We start from the raw sequence: 14781 nt of genomic DNA on the forward strand, positions 1-14781 counted from the left end.
AGAGAAGCCATTGGCCCCTGGTCCCACACTGTAGAAGAGAAGCCAATGGCCCCTGGTCCCACACTGTAGAAGAGAAGCCATTGGCCCCTGGTCCCACACTGTAGAAGAGAAGCCATTGGCCCCTGGTCCCACACTGTAGAGGAGAAGCCATTGGCCCCTGGTCCCACACTGTAGAAGAGAAGCCATTGGCCCCTGGTCCCACACTGTAGAAGAGAAGCCATTGGCCCCTGGTCCCACACTGTAGAAGAGAAGCCATTGGCCCCTGGTCCCACACTGTAGAAGAGAAGCCAATGGCCCCACACTGGAGAAGAGAAGCCATTGGCCCCTGGTCCCATACTGTAGAAGAGAAGCCAATGGCCCCTGGTCCCACACTGTAGAAGAGAAGCCATTGGTCTCTGAGATCTGAATGGTGAGCTGTGTTATATAGAGAACTCTGGTTAACTCTTCCAACACACAGACAGCCTCGTTGAGATCTGAATGGTGAGCTGTGTTGTATACAGAACTCCGGTTAACTCTTCCAACACACCGACAGCATCATCTGGATATGTGTGTAACAACAGTTTATCATTCACCTTCTGCACCCATTTCTGTCAAGCCATCTACTCATACAGTTTGACTCGTACCTGCGATAAATCCAACATCTGCACCACACAGAACGAACTGCAACTGCCTCTAACGCAATGCTGCACAATGCCGTTTCATTGGAAATTAATGTAATTCTGGTGTACCAAAATGCAATGGCGCTGTCGGTGTGTTCGAAGCGCAAGTCCGTGAAGAGAACAACTAAACACCTGGCACCCCTCAGCTGCACCTACAAGCCCTATAGATCCAAACAATCAGCATCCCTATTTGGCAGGTCCTCCTCACTCCAGACTCCTCACCGTGGAAGGCACTCCTATCAGATATCACAAATGCTACACTGGCCAATCAGTGTTCAGTTCGATCCCAGTCGCCCGTGTCCAATCAGGGTTTTGAGACATTTATCAGACCACGTTGATGATCCCACCCCCGGCCGACGCCCTCTTGCTGCAGTACGTGAAGCCGCTGTGATTGGTGGAAGTGCCGTTCATGTGTGATGTCTTCAGCTCCATCTGACAGGCAGCGATGGCCGCATTCAGCTCCACCTGGGCCCGATGGACCACGTAGAACATCAGACCTATACTGATGATGATCTGAGAGAGAGGGAAACAGAACCGTGCTTTAGAACCACTGATGAGAGGAGGGAGAGAGAACCATCGAGGACAAAACTATTTAGAACCATGTAATTACTGTAGAACATGAGGCCTATACTGATGAGGATCAGAGAGGATGAGGCAAGCTAACTGTCAGAAGATCCCTACTGAGGATCTGAGAGAGGATGAGGCAATCTAACTATCAGAAGATCCCTACTGAGGATCTGAGAGAGGACGAGGCAAGCTAACTATCAGAAGATCCCTACTGAGGATCTGAGAGAGGACGAGGCAAGCTACCTGTCAGAACATCCTATGCTGATGGAGGATCTGAGAGAGGACGAGGCAAGCTATCTGTCAGAAGATCCTATACTGATGAGGATCAATGAAAGGTTTAATTTCTTCATCCATCCAACATGTTCTGTTTCTGCTACAGTAGCTGCCTATGGGTCTAGTTGCCGATGAACATGTTGTTCTTCATCGAATGTTCTCTTGAAAAAAAAGGTTAAAAAAAAAGGTGTCTGACCTGAAGAACCAAGAACTGGCTTTCTAAACAAACAAACTAAAAGGTATTTGGGGGCAGTGTTGACGGTTTTCAGGACACAGATAAAGCCTGGTCCTGGACGAAGAGGCACGTTCAATTGAGAATATCTAGTGAGTATACAGTACTTGAGTCCAGGACTAGGTTTAATCTGCGTCTGGGGTTTAATCTGCCACTGGCCCCTAGGGACAGACCCCTAGGTCAGCTGCAGACTGAAGATAAAGGCGCTACAATGCCTTCAGAACGAATTCATCCCCCTCGATTCATTCCACATTTTGTTGTGTTATAGCCTGAATTCAAAATGGATTAAACAGTTTCCCCCCTCATCCATCTACACACAATACCCCATAATGAAACAGTTTCCCTCCTTCATCCATCTACACACAATACCCCATAATGAAACAGTTTCCCTTCATCCATCTACACACAATACCCCATAATGAAATAGTTTCCCCCCTTCATCCATCTACACACAATACCCCATAATGAAACAGTTTCCCCCCTTCATCCATCTACACACAATACCCCATAATGAAACAGTTTCCCCCCTTCATCCATCTACACACAATACCCCATAATGAAACAGTTTGACATTTTTGCAAAATGTATAGAAAATGAAACACAGAAATCTCTAATTTACATAAGTATTCACACCCCTGAGTCAATACTTGGTAGAAGCACTTTTGGCAGTGATTGTAGCTGTGAGTCTTTCTGGGTAAGTCTCTACAAGCCATCCACACCTGGAATGTGCAACATTTGCCCATTGTTCTAAAATAATCTTCAAGCTCTGTCAAATTGGTTTACTGATCATCGCTAAGACAACCATTTTCAGGTCTTACCAGTTTTGTCTTAAATCTGCTTAAAAAAATCTAACTACTCATTCACTGTCTTCTTGGTAAGCAACTGCAGTGTAGATTTGATCTTGTGTTTGTTTAAAGGTTATTTGTCCTGCTGAAAGGTGAATTCATCTCCCAGTGTCTGGTGGAAAGCAGACAACCAGGTTTTCTAGAATTTTGTCTGTGCTTAGCTCCACTCTTTCTTTTCTTATCCTGAAAAACTCCAGTCCTTAAATGATTAGAAGCATACCAATAACATGATGCAGTCACCACTAAGCTTGAAAATATGGAGTGTTACTCAGAAATGAGTTGTATTGGATTTGCACCAAACACAACACTTGCATTAAAGGACAAAAAGTTAGTTGCAAACAGGATGTGTTGGAATATTCTGTAGGCTTCCTTTCTTTCCAGTCATTTAGGTTAGTATTGTGGAGTAACTACAATGTTGTTGATCCATCCTCAGTTTTCTCCAATCACAGCCATTAAACTCTGTAACTGTTTTAAAGTCACCATTGGCCTCATGGTGAAATCCCTGAGCGGTTTCCTTCCTCTCCGGCAACTGAGTTAGGAAGGACGGCTGTATCTTTGTAGTGACTGGGTGTACTGATACACCATCCAAAGTGTAATTAATAACTTCACCATGCTCAAAGGGATATTCAATGTCGGTTTGTAATTTGTACCCATCTACCAATAGGTGCCCTTCTTTGTGGTTGAATTGGTGTTTGAAATTCACAGCTCGACCGAGGGACCTCACAGATAATTGTATGTCTGGGGTACAAAGGCGCTGTATATTTTAGTCTGACGGCCTGCCGCCAACTCACCTGACGCCCCTGCCGCCAACTCACCTGCCGCCCCTGCCGCCAACTCACCTGCCGCCCCTGCCGCCAACTCACCTGCCGCCCCTGCCGCCAACTCACCTGCCGCCCCTGCCGCCAACTCACCTGCCGCCCCTGCCGCCAACTCACCTGCCGGCCCGCCGCCAACTCACCTGACGGCCCGCCGCCAACTCACCTGACGGCCCGCCGCCAACTCACCTGACGGCCCGCCGCCAACTCACCTGACGGCCCGCCGCCAACTCACCTGACGGCCCGCCGCAACTCACCTGACGGCCCGCCGCCAACTCACCTGACGGCCCGCCGCCAACTCACCTGACGGCCCGCCGCCAACTCACCTGACGGCCCGCCGCCAACTCACCTGACGGCCCGCCGCCAACTCACCTGACGGCCCGCCGCCAACTCACCTGACGGCCCGCCGCCAACTCACCTGACGGCCCGCCGCCAACTCACCTGACGGCCCGGCCCGCCGCCAACTCACCTGACGGCCCGCCGCCAACTCACCTGACGGCCCGCCGCCAACTCACCTGACGGCCCGCCGCCAACTCACCTGACGGCCCGCCGCCAACTCACCTGACGGCCCGCCGCCAACTCACCTGACGGCCCGCCGCCAACTCACCTGACGGCCCGCCGCCAACTCACCTGACGGCCCGCCGCCAACTCACCTGACGGCCCGCCGCCAACTCACCTGACGCCTCTGGGGGATTTGAAAAGCACTAAGTAGGAATCCCATTGTATTATTACTGATCATTATTTTTCATCTGTAGACAAAGTATCCTCTGACACACCTGTAGACTGAAGACAAGGTATCCTCTGACGCACCTGTAGACTGAAGACAAGGTATCCTCTGACGCACCTGTAGACTGAAGACAAGGTATCCTCTGACGCACCTGTAGACTGAAGACAAGGTATCCTCTGACGCACCTGTAGACTGAAGACAAGGTATCCTCTGACGCACCTGTAGACTGAAGACAAGGTATCCTCTGACGCACCTGTAGACTGAAGACAAGGTATCCTCTGACGCACCTGTAGACTGAAGACAAGGTATCCTCTGATGCTCTGTTCTGACTCACCTGTAGACAAGGTATCCTCTGATGCTCTGTTCTGACTCACCTGTAGACTGAAGACAAGGTATCTTCTGATGCTCTGTTCTGACTCACCTGTAGACTGTAGACAAGGTATCCTCTGATGCTCTGTTCTGACTCACCTGTAGACTGAAGACCAGGTATCCGCTGATGCTCTGTTCTGCGATGACGTCCTCCATGGTGCGCAGCGTGGTGCCCAGGTAGGAGTTTAGGAGCTGTGTGGGCAGCAGGCCGACTGACGACGCCACCAGGTAGTTTGGCAACGACACGTCTGTGATCTGAAAGGAAGAGATATTGAAAGTCACAGTTAGTCTTGTCCCAGAACGGCCTCTAGGGAAGGAGCCCTACCTCTAGGGAAGGAGCCCTACCTCTAGGGAAGGAGCCCTACCTCTAGGGAAGGAGCCCTACCTCTAGGGAAGGAGCCCTACCTCTAGGGAAGGAGCCCTACCTCTAGGGAAGGAGCCCTACCTCTAGGGAAGGAGCCCTACCTCTAGGGAAGGAGCCCTACCTCTAGGGAAGGAGCCCTACCTCCAGGGAAGGAGCCCTACCTCCAGGGAAGGAGCCCTACCTCTAGGAAGGAGCCCTACCTCCAGGGAAGGAGCCCTGCCTCTAGGGAAGGAGCCCTGCCTCTAGGGAAGGAGCCCTGCCTCTAGGGAAGGAGCCCTGCCTCTAGGGAAGGAGCCCTGCCTCTAGGGAAGGAGCCCTGCCTCTAGGGAAGGAGCCCTGCCTCTAGGGAAGGAGCCCTGCCTCTAGGGAAGGAGCCCTGCCTCTAGGGAAGGAGCCCTGCCTCTAGGGAAGGAGCCCTGCCTCTAGGGAAGGAGCCCTGCCTCTAGGGAAGGAGCCCTGCCTCTAGGGAAGGAGCCCTGCCTTAGGGAAGGAGCCCCTGCCTCTAGGGAAGGAGCCCCTGCCTCTAGGGAAGGAGCCCCTGCCTCTAGGGAAGGAGCCCCTGCCTCTAGGGAAGGAGCCCCTGCCTCTAGGGAAGGAGCCCCTGCCTCTAGGGAAGGAGCCCCTGCCTCTAGGGAAGGAGCCCCTGCCTCTAGGGAAGGAGCCCCTGCCTCTAGGGAAGGAGCCCCTGCCTCTAGGGAAGGAGCCCCTGCCTCTAGGGAAGGAGCCCCTGCCTCTAGGGAAGGAGCCCCTGCCTCTAGGGAAGGAGCCCCTGCCTCTAGGGAAGGAGCCCCTGCCTCTAGGGAAGGAGCCCCTGCCTCTAGGGAAGGAGCCCCTGCCTCTAGGGAAGGAGCCCCTGCCTCTAGGGAAGGAGCCCCTGCCTCTAGGGAAGGAGCCCCTGCCTCTAGGGAAGGAGCCCCTGCCTCTAGGGAAGGAGCCCTGCTCTAGGGAAGGAGCCCTGCCTCTAGGGAAGGAGCCCTGCCTCTAGGGAAGGAGCCCTGCCTCTAGGGAAGGAGCCCTGCCTCTAGGGAAGGAGCCCTACCTCTAGGGAAGGAGCCCTACCTCTAGGGAAGGAGCCCTACCTCTAGGGAAGGAGCCCTACCTCTAGGGAAGGAGCCCTACCTCTAGGGAAGGAGCCCTACCTCTAGGGAAGGAGCCCTACCTCTAGGGAAGGAGCCCTACCTCTAGGGAAGGAGCCCTACCTCTAGGGAAGGAGCCCTACCTCTAGGGAAGGAGCCCTACCTCTAGGGAAGGAGCCCTACCTCTAGGGAAGGAGCCCTACCTCTAGGGAAGGAGCCCTACCTCTAGGGAAGGAGCCCTACCTCTAGGGAAGGAGCCCTACCTCTAGGGAAGGAGCCCTACCTCTAGGGAAGGAGCCCTACCTCTAGGGAAGGAGCCCTACCTCTAGGGAAGGAGCCCTACCTCTAGGGAAGGAGCCCTACCTCTAGGGAAGGAGCCCTACCTCTAGGGAAGGAGCCCTACCTCTAGGGAAGGAGCCCTATTTCCTGTTTCTGTAGCGTGAGGCAGCTTCATGTACAATATCACCCCCCTGGACAAGATGCTAGTCTGTAGGTGAAACAATCAACCTCGGATGAAAAGGTGATTGACCTTCAGATAACAGGTTGATTGTTTCTCCTACAGACTAGTGAAGCGCCTCTATGTTAAGTCTCTTAACTAATCTCTTATCACTAGATTACTCAATAGAACAACTGCCCAAAAAGAAACATGTGTTTCAGTCCCCTTGGCCTAGAACGTCCCAGGAAGGATAACATGAGCCTCCAGATATGACCTTGGTACAGACAGAATGCATATATTATGACTAGCCTAGCAGATACTGGTGGTGGGGGAAGAAAGAGAGAGAGAGGGAGGCAGAGCGAGAGAGAGGGAGGCAGAGCGAGAGAGAGGGAGGCAGAGCGAGAGGGAGGGAGGCAGAGCGAGAGAGAGGGAGGCAGAGCGAGAGAGAGGGAGGCAGAGCGAGAGAGGGAGGCAGAGCGAGAGAGGGAGGCAGAGCGAGAGAGGAGGCAGAGCGAGAGAGGGAGGCAGAGCGAGAGAGGGAGGCAGAGCGAGAGAGGGAGGCAGAGCGAGAGAGGGAGGCAGAGAGAGAGAGAGAGGCAGAGCGAGAGAGAGGCAGAGCGAGAGAGAGAGAGAGAGGCAGAGCGAGAGAGAGAGAGAGAGGCAGAGCGAGAGAGAGAGAGAGAGGCAGAGCGAGAGAGAGAGGCAGAGCGAGAGAGAGAGAGAGAGGCAGAGCGAGAGAGAGAGAGAGAGGCAGAGCGAGAGAGAGAGAGAGAGGCAGAGCGAGAGAGAGAGAGAGGCAGAGCGAGAGAGAGAGAGAGGCAGAGCGAGAGAGAGAGAGGAGAGCGAGAGAGAGAGGCAGAGCGAGAGAGAGAGAGAGGCAGAGCGAGAGAGAGAGAGAGGCAGAGCGAGAGAGAGAGAGAGGCAGAGCGAGAGAGAGAGAGGCAGAGCGAGAGAGAGAGAGAGGCAGAGCGAGAGAGAGAGAGAGGCAGAGCGAGAGAGAGAGAGAGGCAGAGCGAGAGAGAGAGGCAGAGCGAGAGAGAGGCAGAGCGAGAGGCAGAGCGAGAGGCAGAGCGAGAGAGAGGCAGAGCGAGAGGCAGAGCGAGAGAGAGGGAGGCAGAGCGAGAGAGGCAGAGCGAGAGAGAGGCAGAGAGAGAGAGAGAGGCAGAGCGAGAGAGAGAGGCAGAGAGCGAGAGAGAAGAAGGCAGAGCGAGAGAGCGGCAGAGCGAGAGAGAAGAAGGCAGAGCGAGAGAGAGGCAGAGCGAGAGAGAGGCAGAGCGAGAGCGAGAGAGAGGGAGGCAGAGCGAGAGAGAGGGAGGCAGAGCGAGAGCGAGAGAGAGGGAGGCAGAGCGAGAGCGAGAGAGGCAGAGCGAGAGCGAGAGAGAGGGAGGCAGAGCGAGAGCGAGAGAGAGGGAGGCAGAGCGAGAGCGAGAGAGAGGGAGGCAGAGCGAGAGAGAGGGAGGCAGAGCGAGAGAGAGGGAGGCAGAGCGAGAGAGAGAGGCAGAGCGAGAGAGAGAGGCAGAGCGAGAGAGAGAGGCAGAGCGAGAGAGAGAGGCAGAGCGAGAGAGAGAGGCAGAGCGAGAGCGAGAGAGAGAGGCAGAGCGAGAGCGAGAGAGAGAGGCAGAGCGAGAGAGAGAGAGAGGCAGAGCGAGAGAGAGAGAGAGGCAGAGCGAGAGAGAGAGAGAGGCAGAGCGAGAGAGAGAGAGAGAGGCAGAGCGAGAGAGAGAGGCAGAGCGAGAGAGAGAGAGAGGCAGAGCGAGAGAGAGAGAGAGGCAGAGCGAGAGAGAGAGGCAGAGCGAGAGAGAGAGGCAGAGCGAGAGAGAGAGGCAGAGCGAGAGAGAGGCAGAGCGAGAGAGAGGCAGAGCGAGAGGCAGAGCGAGAGAGAGGGAGGCAGAGAGAGACAGAGTGAGAGAGAGGGAGGCAGAGAGAGAGAGGCAGAGCGAGAGAGAGGCAGAAGAGCGAGAGGCAGAGCGAGAGAGAGAGGCAGAGCGAGAGAGAAGAGAGAGGCAGAGCGAGAGAGAGGCAGAGCGAGAGAGAGGCAGAGCGAGAGAGAGGCAGAGCGAGAGGCAGAGCGAGAGAGAGGAGGCAGAGAGAGACAGAGTGAGAGAGAGGGAGGCAGAGAGAGAGAGGCAGAGCGAGAGAGAGGCAGAGAGCGAGAGGCAGAGCGAGAGAGAGGCAGAGAGCGAGAGAGAAGAAGGCAGAGCGAGAGAGCGGCAGAGAGCGAGAGAGAAGAAGGCAGAGCGAGAGAGAGGGAGGCAGAGCGAGAGAGAAGAAGGCAGAGCGAGAGAGAGGGAGGCAGAGCGAGAGAAGGAAGGCAGAGCGAGAGAGAGGGAGGCAGAGCGAGAGAGAGGGAGGCAGAGCGAGAGAGAGGGAGGCAGAGCGAGAGAGAGGGAGGCAGAGCGAGAGAGAGGGAGGCAGAGCGAGAGAGAGGGAGGCAGAGCGAGAGAGAGGGAGGCAGAGCGAGAGAGAGGGAGGCAGAGCGAGAGAGAGGGAGGCAGAGCGAGAGAGAGGGAGGCAGAGCGAGAGAGGGAGGCAGAGCGAGAGAGAGGGAGGCAGAGCGAGAGAGAGGGAGGCAGAGCGAGAGAGAGGGAGGCAGAGCGAGAGAGAGGGAGGCAGAGCGAGAGAGAGGGAGGCAGAGCGAGAGAGAGGGAGGCAGAGCGAGAGAGAGGGAGGCAGAGCGAGAGAGAGGGAGGCAGAGCGAGAGAGAGGGAGGCAGAGCGAGAGAGAGGGAGGCAGAGCGAGAGAGAGGGAGGCAGAGCGAGAGAGAGGGAGGCAGAGCGAGAGAGAGGGAGGCAGAGCGAGAGAGAGGGAGGCAGAGCGAGAGAGAGGGAGGCAGAGCGAGAGAGAGGGAGGCAGAGCGAGAGAGAGGGAGGCAGAGCGAGAGAGAGGGAGGCAGAGCGAGAGAGAGGGAGGCAGAGCGAGAGAGAGGGAGGCAGAGCGAGAGAGAGGGGCAGAGCGAGAGAGAGAGGCAGAGCGAGAGAGAGAGGCAGAGCGAGAGAGAGGCAGAGCGAGAGAGAGGCAGAGCGAGAGGCAGAGCGAGAGAGAGGGAGGCAGAGAGAGACAGAGTGAGAGAGAGGGGGGCAGAGAGAGAGAGGCAGAGCGAGAGAGAGGCAGAGAGCGAGAGAGAAGAAGGCAGAGCGAGAGAGCGGCAGAGAGCGAGAGAGAAGAAGGCCAGAGCGAGAGAGAGGGAGGCAGAGCGAGAGAGAAGAAGGCAGAGCGAGAGAGAGGGAGGCCAGAGCGAGAGAGAGGAAGGCAGAGCGAGAGAGAGGGAGGCAGAGCGAGAGAGAGGGAGGCAGAGCGAGGAGAGAGGGAGGCAGAGCGAGAGGGAGAGTGGATGGCAGAGCGAGAGAGAGGGAGGCAGAGCAGAGAGAGGGAGGCAGAGCGAGAGAGAGGGAGGCAGAGCGAGAGAGAGGGAGGCAGAGCGAGAGAGAGGGAGGCAGAGCGAGAGAGAGGGAGGCAGAGCGAGAGAGAGGGAGGCAGAGCGAGAGAGAGGGAGGCAGCAGAGCGAGAGAGAGGGAGGCAGAGCGAGAGAGAGGGAGGCAGAGCGAGAGAGAGGGAGGCAGAGCGAGAGAGGAGAGAGCGAGAGAGGGGCAGAGCGAGAGAGAGGGAGGCAGAGCGAGAGAGAGGGAGGCAGAGCGAGAGAGAGGGAGGCAGAGCGAGAGGGAGGGAGGCAGAGCGAGAGAGAGGGAGGCAGAGCGAGAGAGAGGGAGGCAGAGCGAGAGAGAGGGAGGCAGAGCGAGAGAGAGGGAGACAGAGCGAGAGAGAGGGAGGCAGAGAGAGAGAGAGGGAGGCAGAGAGAGCGGCAGAGCGAGAGAGAGGGAGGCAGAGCGAGAGAGAGGGAGGCAGAGCGAGAGAGAGGGAGGCAGAGCGAGAGAGAGGGAGGCAGAGCGAGAGAGAGGGAGGCAGAGCGAGAGGGAGGGAGGCAGAGCGAGAGAGAGGGAGGCAGAGCGAGAGAGAGGGAGGCAGAGCGAGAGAGAGGGAGGCAGAGCGAGAGAGAGGGAGACAGAGCGAGAGAGAGGGAGGCAGAGAGAGAGAGAGGGAGGCAGAGAGAGCGGCAGAGCGAGAGAGAGGGAGGCAGAGCGAGAGAGAGCGAGAGAGAGGCAGAGAGAGAGAGAGGGAGGCAGAGCGAGCGAGAGAGAGGCAGAGAGAGGCAGAGAGGCACGTCTTGTTGTTGCAAAGCACTTCCACAGGCTATATACATTCATGCTAGACTGGCCTACGTCCAGGTTTCTCCTTGAAAGGGTTGAACTTGCACCCTGAGGGAGGGGCCCACAGCATGGAGTCTGTCCTTAAGACAGTGGTTCTTTCACATTAGTCCGCTGCTGTGAATGTCACTGTACAGCAGATATCAAATCGCCCAGTCATCTTGTGCTAAGCTAAGCAAAACGCACGGTGCTATGATATCTACGCTGTGTGGACTTTCCACCCAGGCATCTGTCTGTTCCTACTGCGTCCCAATGGCAACATATTCCCTATGAAAGCTGCGCACTGTGTAGGGAAAAGGTTGTGATTTGGGATGCAACATGTGGGCAGGGCGTGTATAGAGGCTGTGGGCAGGGCAGGGCGTGTATAGAGGCTGTGTGCAGGGCAGGGCGTGTATAGAGGCTCTGGGTAGGGCAGGGCGTGTATAGAGGCTCTGGGCAGGGCGTGTATAGAGGCTCTGGGTAGGAGAGGGCGTGTATAGAGGATGTGGGGCAGGGCGTGTATAGAGGCTGTGGGCAGGGCAGGGGCGTGTATAGAGGCTGTGGGCTGGGCGTGTATAGAGGCTGTGGGCAGGGCGTGTATAGAGGCTGTGTGCAGGGCAGGGCGTGTATAGAGGCTGTGGGCAGGGCAGGGCGTGTATAGAGGATGTGGGCAGGGCGTGTATAGAGGCTGTGGGCAGGGCAGGGCGTGTATAGAGGCTGTGGGCAGGGCGTGTATAGAGGCTGTGGGCAGGGCGTGTATAGAGGCTGTGGGCAGGGCGTGTATAGAGGCTGTGGGCAGGGCGTGTATAGAGGCTGTGGGTAGGAGCTGCATAGAGGCTGTGGGTAGGAGCTGCATAGAGGCTGTGGGTGGGTAGGAGCTGCATAGAGGCTGTGGGGTGGGTAGGAGCTGCATAGAGGCTGTGGGTGGGTAGGAGCTGCATAGAGGCTGTGGGTGGGTAGGAGCTGCATAGAGGCTGTGGGTGGGTAGGAGCTGCATAGAGGCTGTGGGTGGGTAGGAGCTGCATAGAGGCTGTGGGTGGGTAGGAGCTGCATAGAGGCTGTGGGTAGGAGCTGCATAGAGGCTGTGGGTAGGAACTGCATAGAGGCTGTGGGTGGGTAGGAGCTGTATAGAGGCTGTGGGTAGGAGCTGCATAGAGGCTGTGGGCAGGGCGTGTATAGAGGCTGTGGGTAGGAGCTGCATAGAGGCTGTGGGTGGGTAGGAGCTGCATAGAGGCTGTGGGTGGGTAGGAGCTGCATAGAGGCTGTGGGTGGGTAGGAGCTGCATAGAGGCTGTGGGGTGGGTAGGAGCTGCATAGAGGCTGTGGGTGGGTAGGAGCTGCATAGAGGCTGTGGGTGGGTAGGAGCTGCATAGAGGCTGTGGGTAGGAGCTGCATAGAGGCTGTGGGTAGGAGCTGCATAGAGGCTGTGGGTAGGAGCTGCATAGAGGCTGTGGGTGGGTAGGAGCTGTATAGAGGCTGTGGGTGGGTAGGAGCTGTATAGAGGCTGTGGGTGGGTAGGAGCTGTATAGAGGCTGTGGGTGGGTAGGAGCTGTATAGAGGCTGTGGGTGGGTAGGAGCTGTATAGAGGCTGTGGGTGGGAGCTGTATAGAGGCTGTGGGTAGGAGCTGTATAGAGGCTGTGGGCAGGGTAGGAGATGCATAGAGGCTGTGGGTAGGGGCTGTATAGAGGCTGTGGGTAGGCGCTGTATAGAGACCGTTTAAAACAGCAGAGAATCGTAGAATAATCTTCTGTATAGCTGGCATGCAGAATAACAACATTCAATCAAACCCTAAATCCCACCCGGTTTGTCCCCTGTTCTGTTCTGGTTCAGCAGAAGATGGCATGGCTGAAACTGCCATTTTGAATTTGTATCACTTAGACTTAACCCCTGGCAAAACAAAGTTGTTTTCAGCACGAAACAAACAGAAAATCAATCAAATCAATGTATATACATTGAGCCATTGTTCAGACAGACACTGCTTACAGACAGGAAGGCATTAGACCAGTACTGCTTTACCCAGAAACACTGGAGACCTAACCCATTGTGATTAAAGAGGGCCCAGAGTTAGGACCCTGTAGACCTAACCCATAGTGATTAAAGAGGGCCCAGAGTTAGGACCCTGTAGACCTAACCCATAGTGATTAAATAGGGCCCAGAGTTAGGACCCTGTAGACCTAACCCATAGTGATTAAATAGGGCCCAGAGTTAGGACCCTGTAGACCTAACCCATTGTGATTAAAGAAGGCCCAGTGTTAGGACCCTGTAGACCTAACCCATTGTGATTAAAGAAGGCCCAGACTTAGGACCCTGTAGACCTAACCCATTGTGATTAAAGAAGGCCCAGAGTTAGGACCCTGTAGACCTAACCCATAGTGATTAAAGAGGGCCCAGAGTTAGGACCCTGTAGACCTAACCCATTGTGATTAAAGAAGGACCAGTGTTTGGATGAGCATGTGAACAGACATCTTCCCTGTTGGTACATCACATGATGAATTCATAATTTGAAACCACCCAATTAAAAACGAATGATTAATGGGGTCGGGTGGCCAAACAGCACCCTTCATCATAGGGGCTCTGGTCAAAAGTAGCATGCCTCTCTCAATAACATAGCTGGAAATAGTTATTTTAGCTATTTAATTTGTTCTGCTAAGCCTGGCAGACACTGGGGTTTTGGGTTACAGATCTAACTCTCTAAGGCAGGCTACTTCAGCAGGAAACAAACCAGGGGACATTGAAATGGAGCCTCCTCTTCTACAGAATGTTCTTACTAAAGAGGGGGTGGACGGACGCAACTCCACAAGGGCCTAATAACCAGCCAACCATGGATGCATCATATGCCTAGCCCCCTGCGTCCCAAATGACTCCCTATTCCCGCTATAGTTCACTACTTCTGACCACAGCCCTCTATAAAAAGGTGCCATTGGGTCGTGGTCAAAAGTAGTGAACGTCAGGATTAATGCAAAATAATTCTGCTCAAAAAGACTAGTAGCCTCGTATTTCTGAATAAATAAAACCCCTGTGGCTACTTCAACCAACATTCTGATTTTGTAGGGTAATGTAGAACAATGTAGAGCGTAGGCTAATGTAGAACGTAGGCTAAGGTAGAGCGTAGGCCAATGTAGAGCGTAGGCCAATGTAGAGCGTAGGCCAATGTAGAACGTAGGCCAATGTAGAACGTAGGCCAATGTAGAACGTAGGCCAATGTAGAGCGTAGGCCAATGTAGAGCGTAGGCCAATGTAGAGCGTAGGCTAATGTAGAGCGTAGGCTAATGTAGAGCGTAGGCTAATGTAGAGCGTAGGCTAATGTAGAACGTAGGCTAATGTAGAACGTAGGCTAATGTAGAACGTAGGCTAATGTAGAACGTAGGCTAATGTAGAACGTAGGCCAATGTAGAACGTAGGCCAATGTAGAACGTAGGCTAATGTAGAACGTAGGCTAATGTAGAACGTAGGCTAATGTAGAACGTAGGCCAATGTAGAGCGTAGGCTAATGTAGAACGTAGGCTAATGTAGAACGTAGTCCCACCTGTTGTAACTAAGGACATTGCAGTAGCAGAAGCAGGGTTCAGTCTTCACATCACATTGGGGCAAAACAATCCGTCTTTTAACCACAGGAACATTTGTGATGATGTAATATTTTTTATCTTACCTTTATTTAACTAGGCAAGTCAGTTAAGAACAAATTCTTATTTACAATGACGGTCTAGGAACAGTGGGTTAAACTACCTTGTTCAGCTCGGGGATTTGAACTAGCAACCTTCCCGTTACTAGTCCTACACTCTAACCACTAGGCTACCTGCCGCCTCTACACTCTAACCACTAGGCTACCTGCCGCCTCTACACTCTAACCACTAGGCTACCTGCCGCCTCTACACTCTAACCACTAGGCTACCTGCCGCCTCTACACTCTAACCACTAGGCTACCTGCCGCCTCTACACTCTAACCACTAGGCTACCTGCCGCCTCTACACTCTAACCACTAGGCTACCTGCCGCCTCTACACTCTAACCACTAGGCTACCTGCCGCCTCTACACTCTAACCACTAGGCTACCTGCCGCCTCTACACTCTAACCACTAGGCTACCTGCCGCCTCTACACTCTAACCACTAGGCTACCTGCCGCCTCTACACTCTAACCACTAGGCTACCTGCCGCCTCTACACTCTAACCACTAGGCTACCTGCCGCCTCTACACTCTAACCACTAGGCTACCTGCCGCCTCTACACTCTAACCACT

At 54.8% G+C, this 14781-nt stretch overlaps 1 protein-coding gene across 1 annotated transcript in view; it reads right to left on the reverse strand.

Moving 5' to 3' along the window:
- Positions 1–227: 227 nt before the first annotated feature.
- The window catches only part of LOC109904364 (transmembrane protein 64), a 37833-nt gene continuing 23279 nt past the window's right edge, over positions 228–14781 (reverse strand). Inside the window, exons 2-3 of the mRNA XM_031789137.1 lie at positions 4587–4742; positions 228–1172 (exon numbers count right to left, since the gene is read on the reverse strand). Of these exons, the coding sequence (XP_031644997.1) occupies positions 984–1172; positions 4587–4742 (345 nt within the window). The 3' untranslated portion in view covers positions 228–983. The remainder of the gene's footprint in view (positions 1173–4586; positions 4743–14781) is intronic.

The sequence above is a fragment of the Oncorhynchus kisutch genome, linkage group LG14, assembly GCF_002021735.2.
Source record: "Oncorhynchus kisutch isolate 150728-3 linkage group LG14, Okis_V2, whole genome shotgun sequence".
Taxonomy (NCBI): domain Eukaryota; kingdom Metazoa; phylum Chordata; class Actinopteri; order Salmoniformes; family Salmonidae; genus Oncorhynchus; species Oncorhynchus kisutch.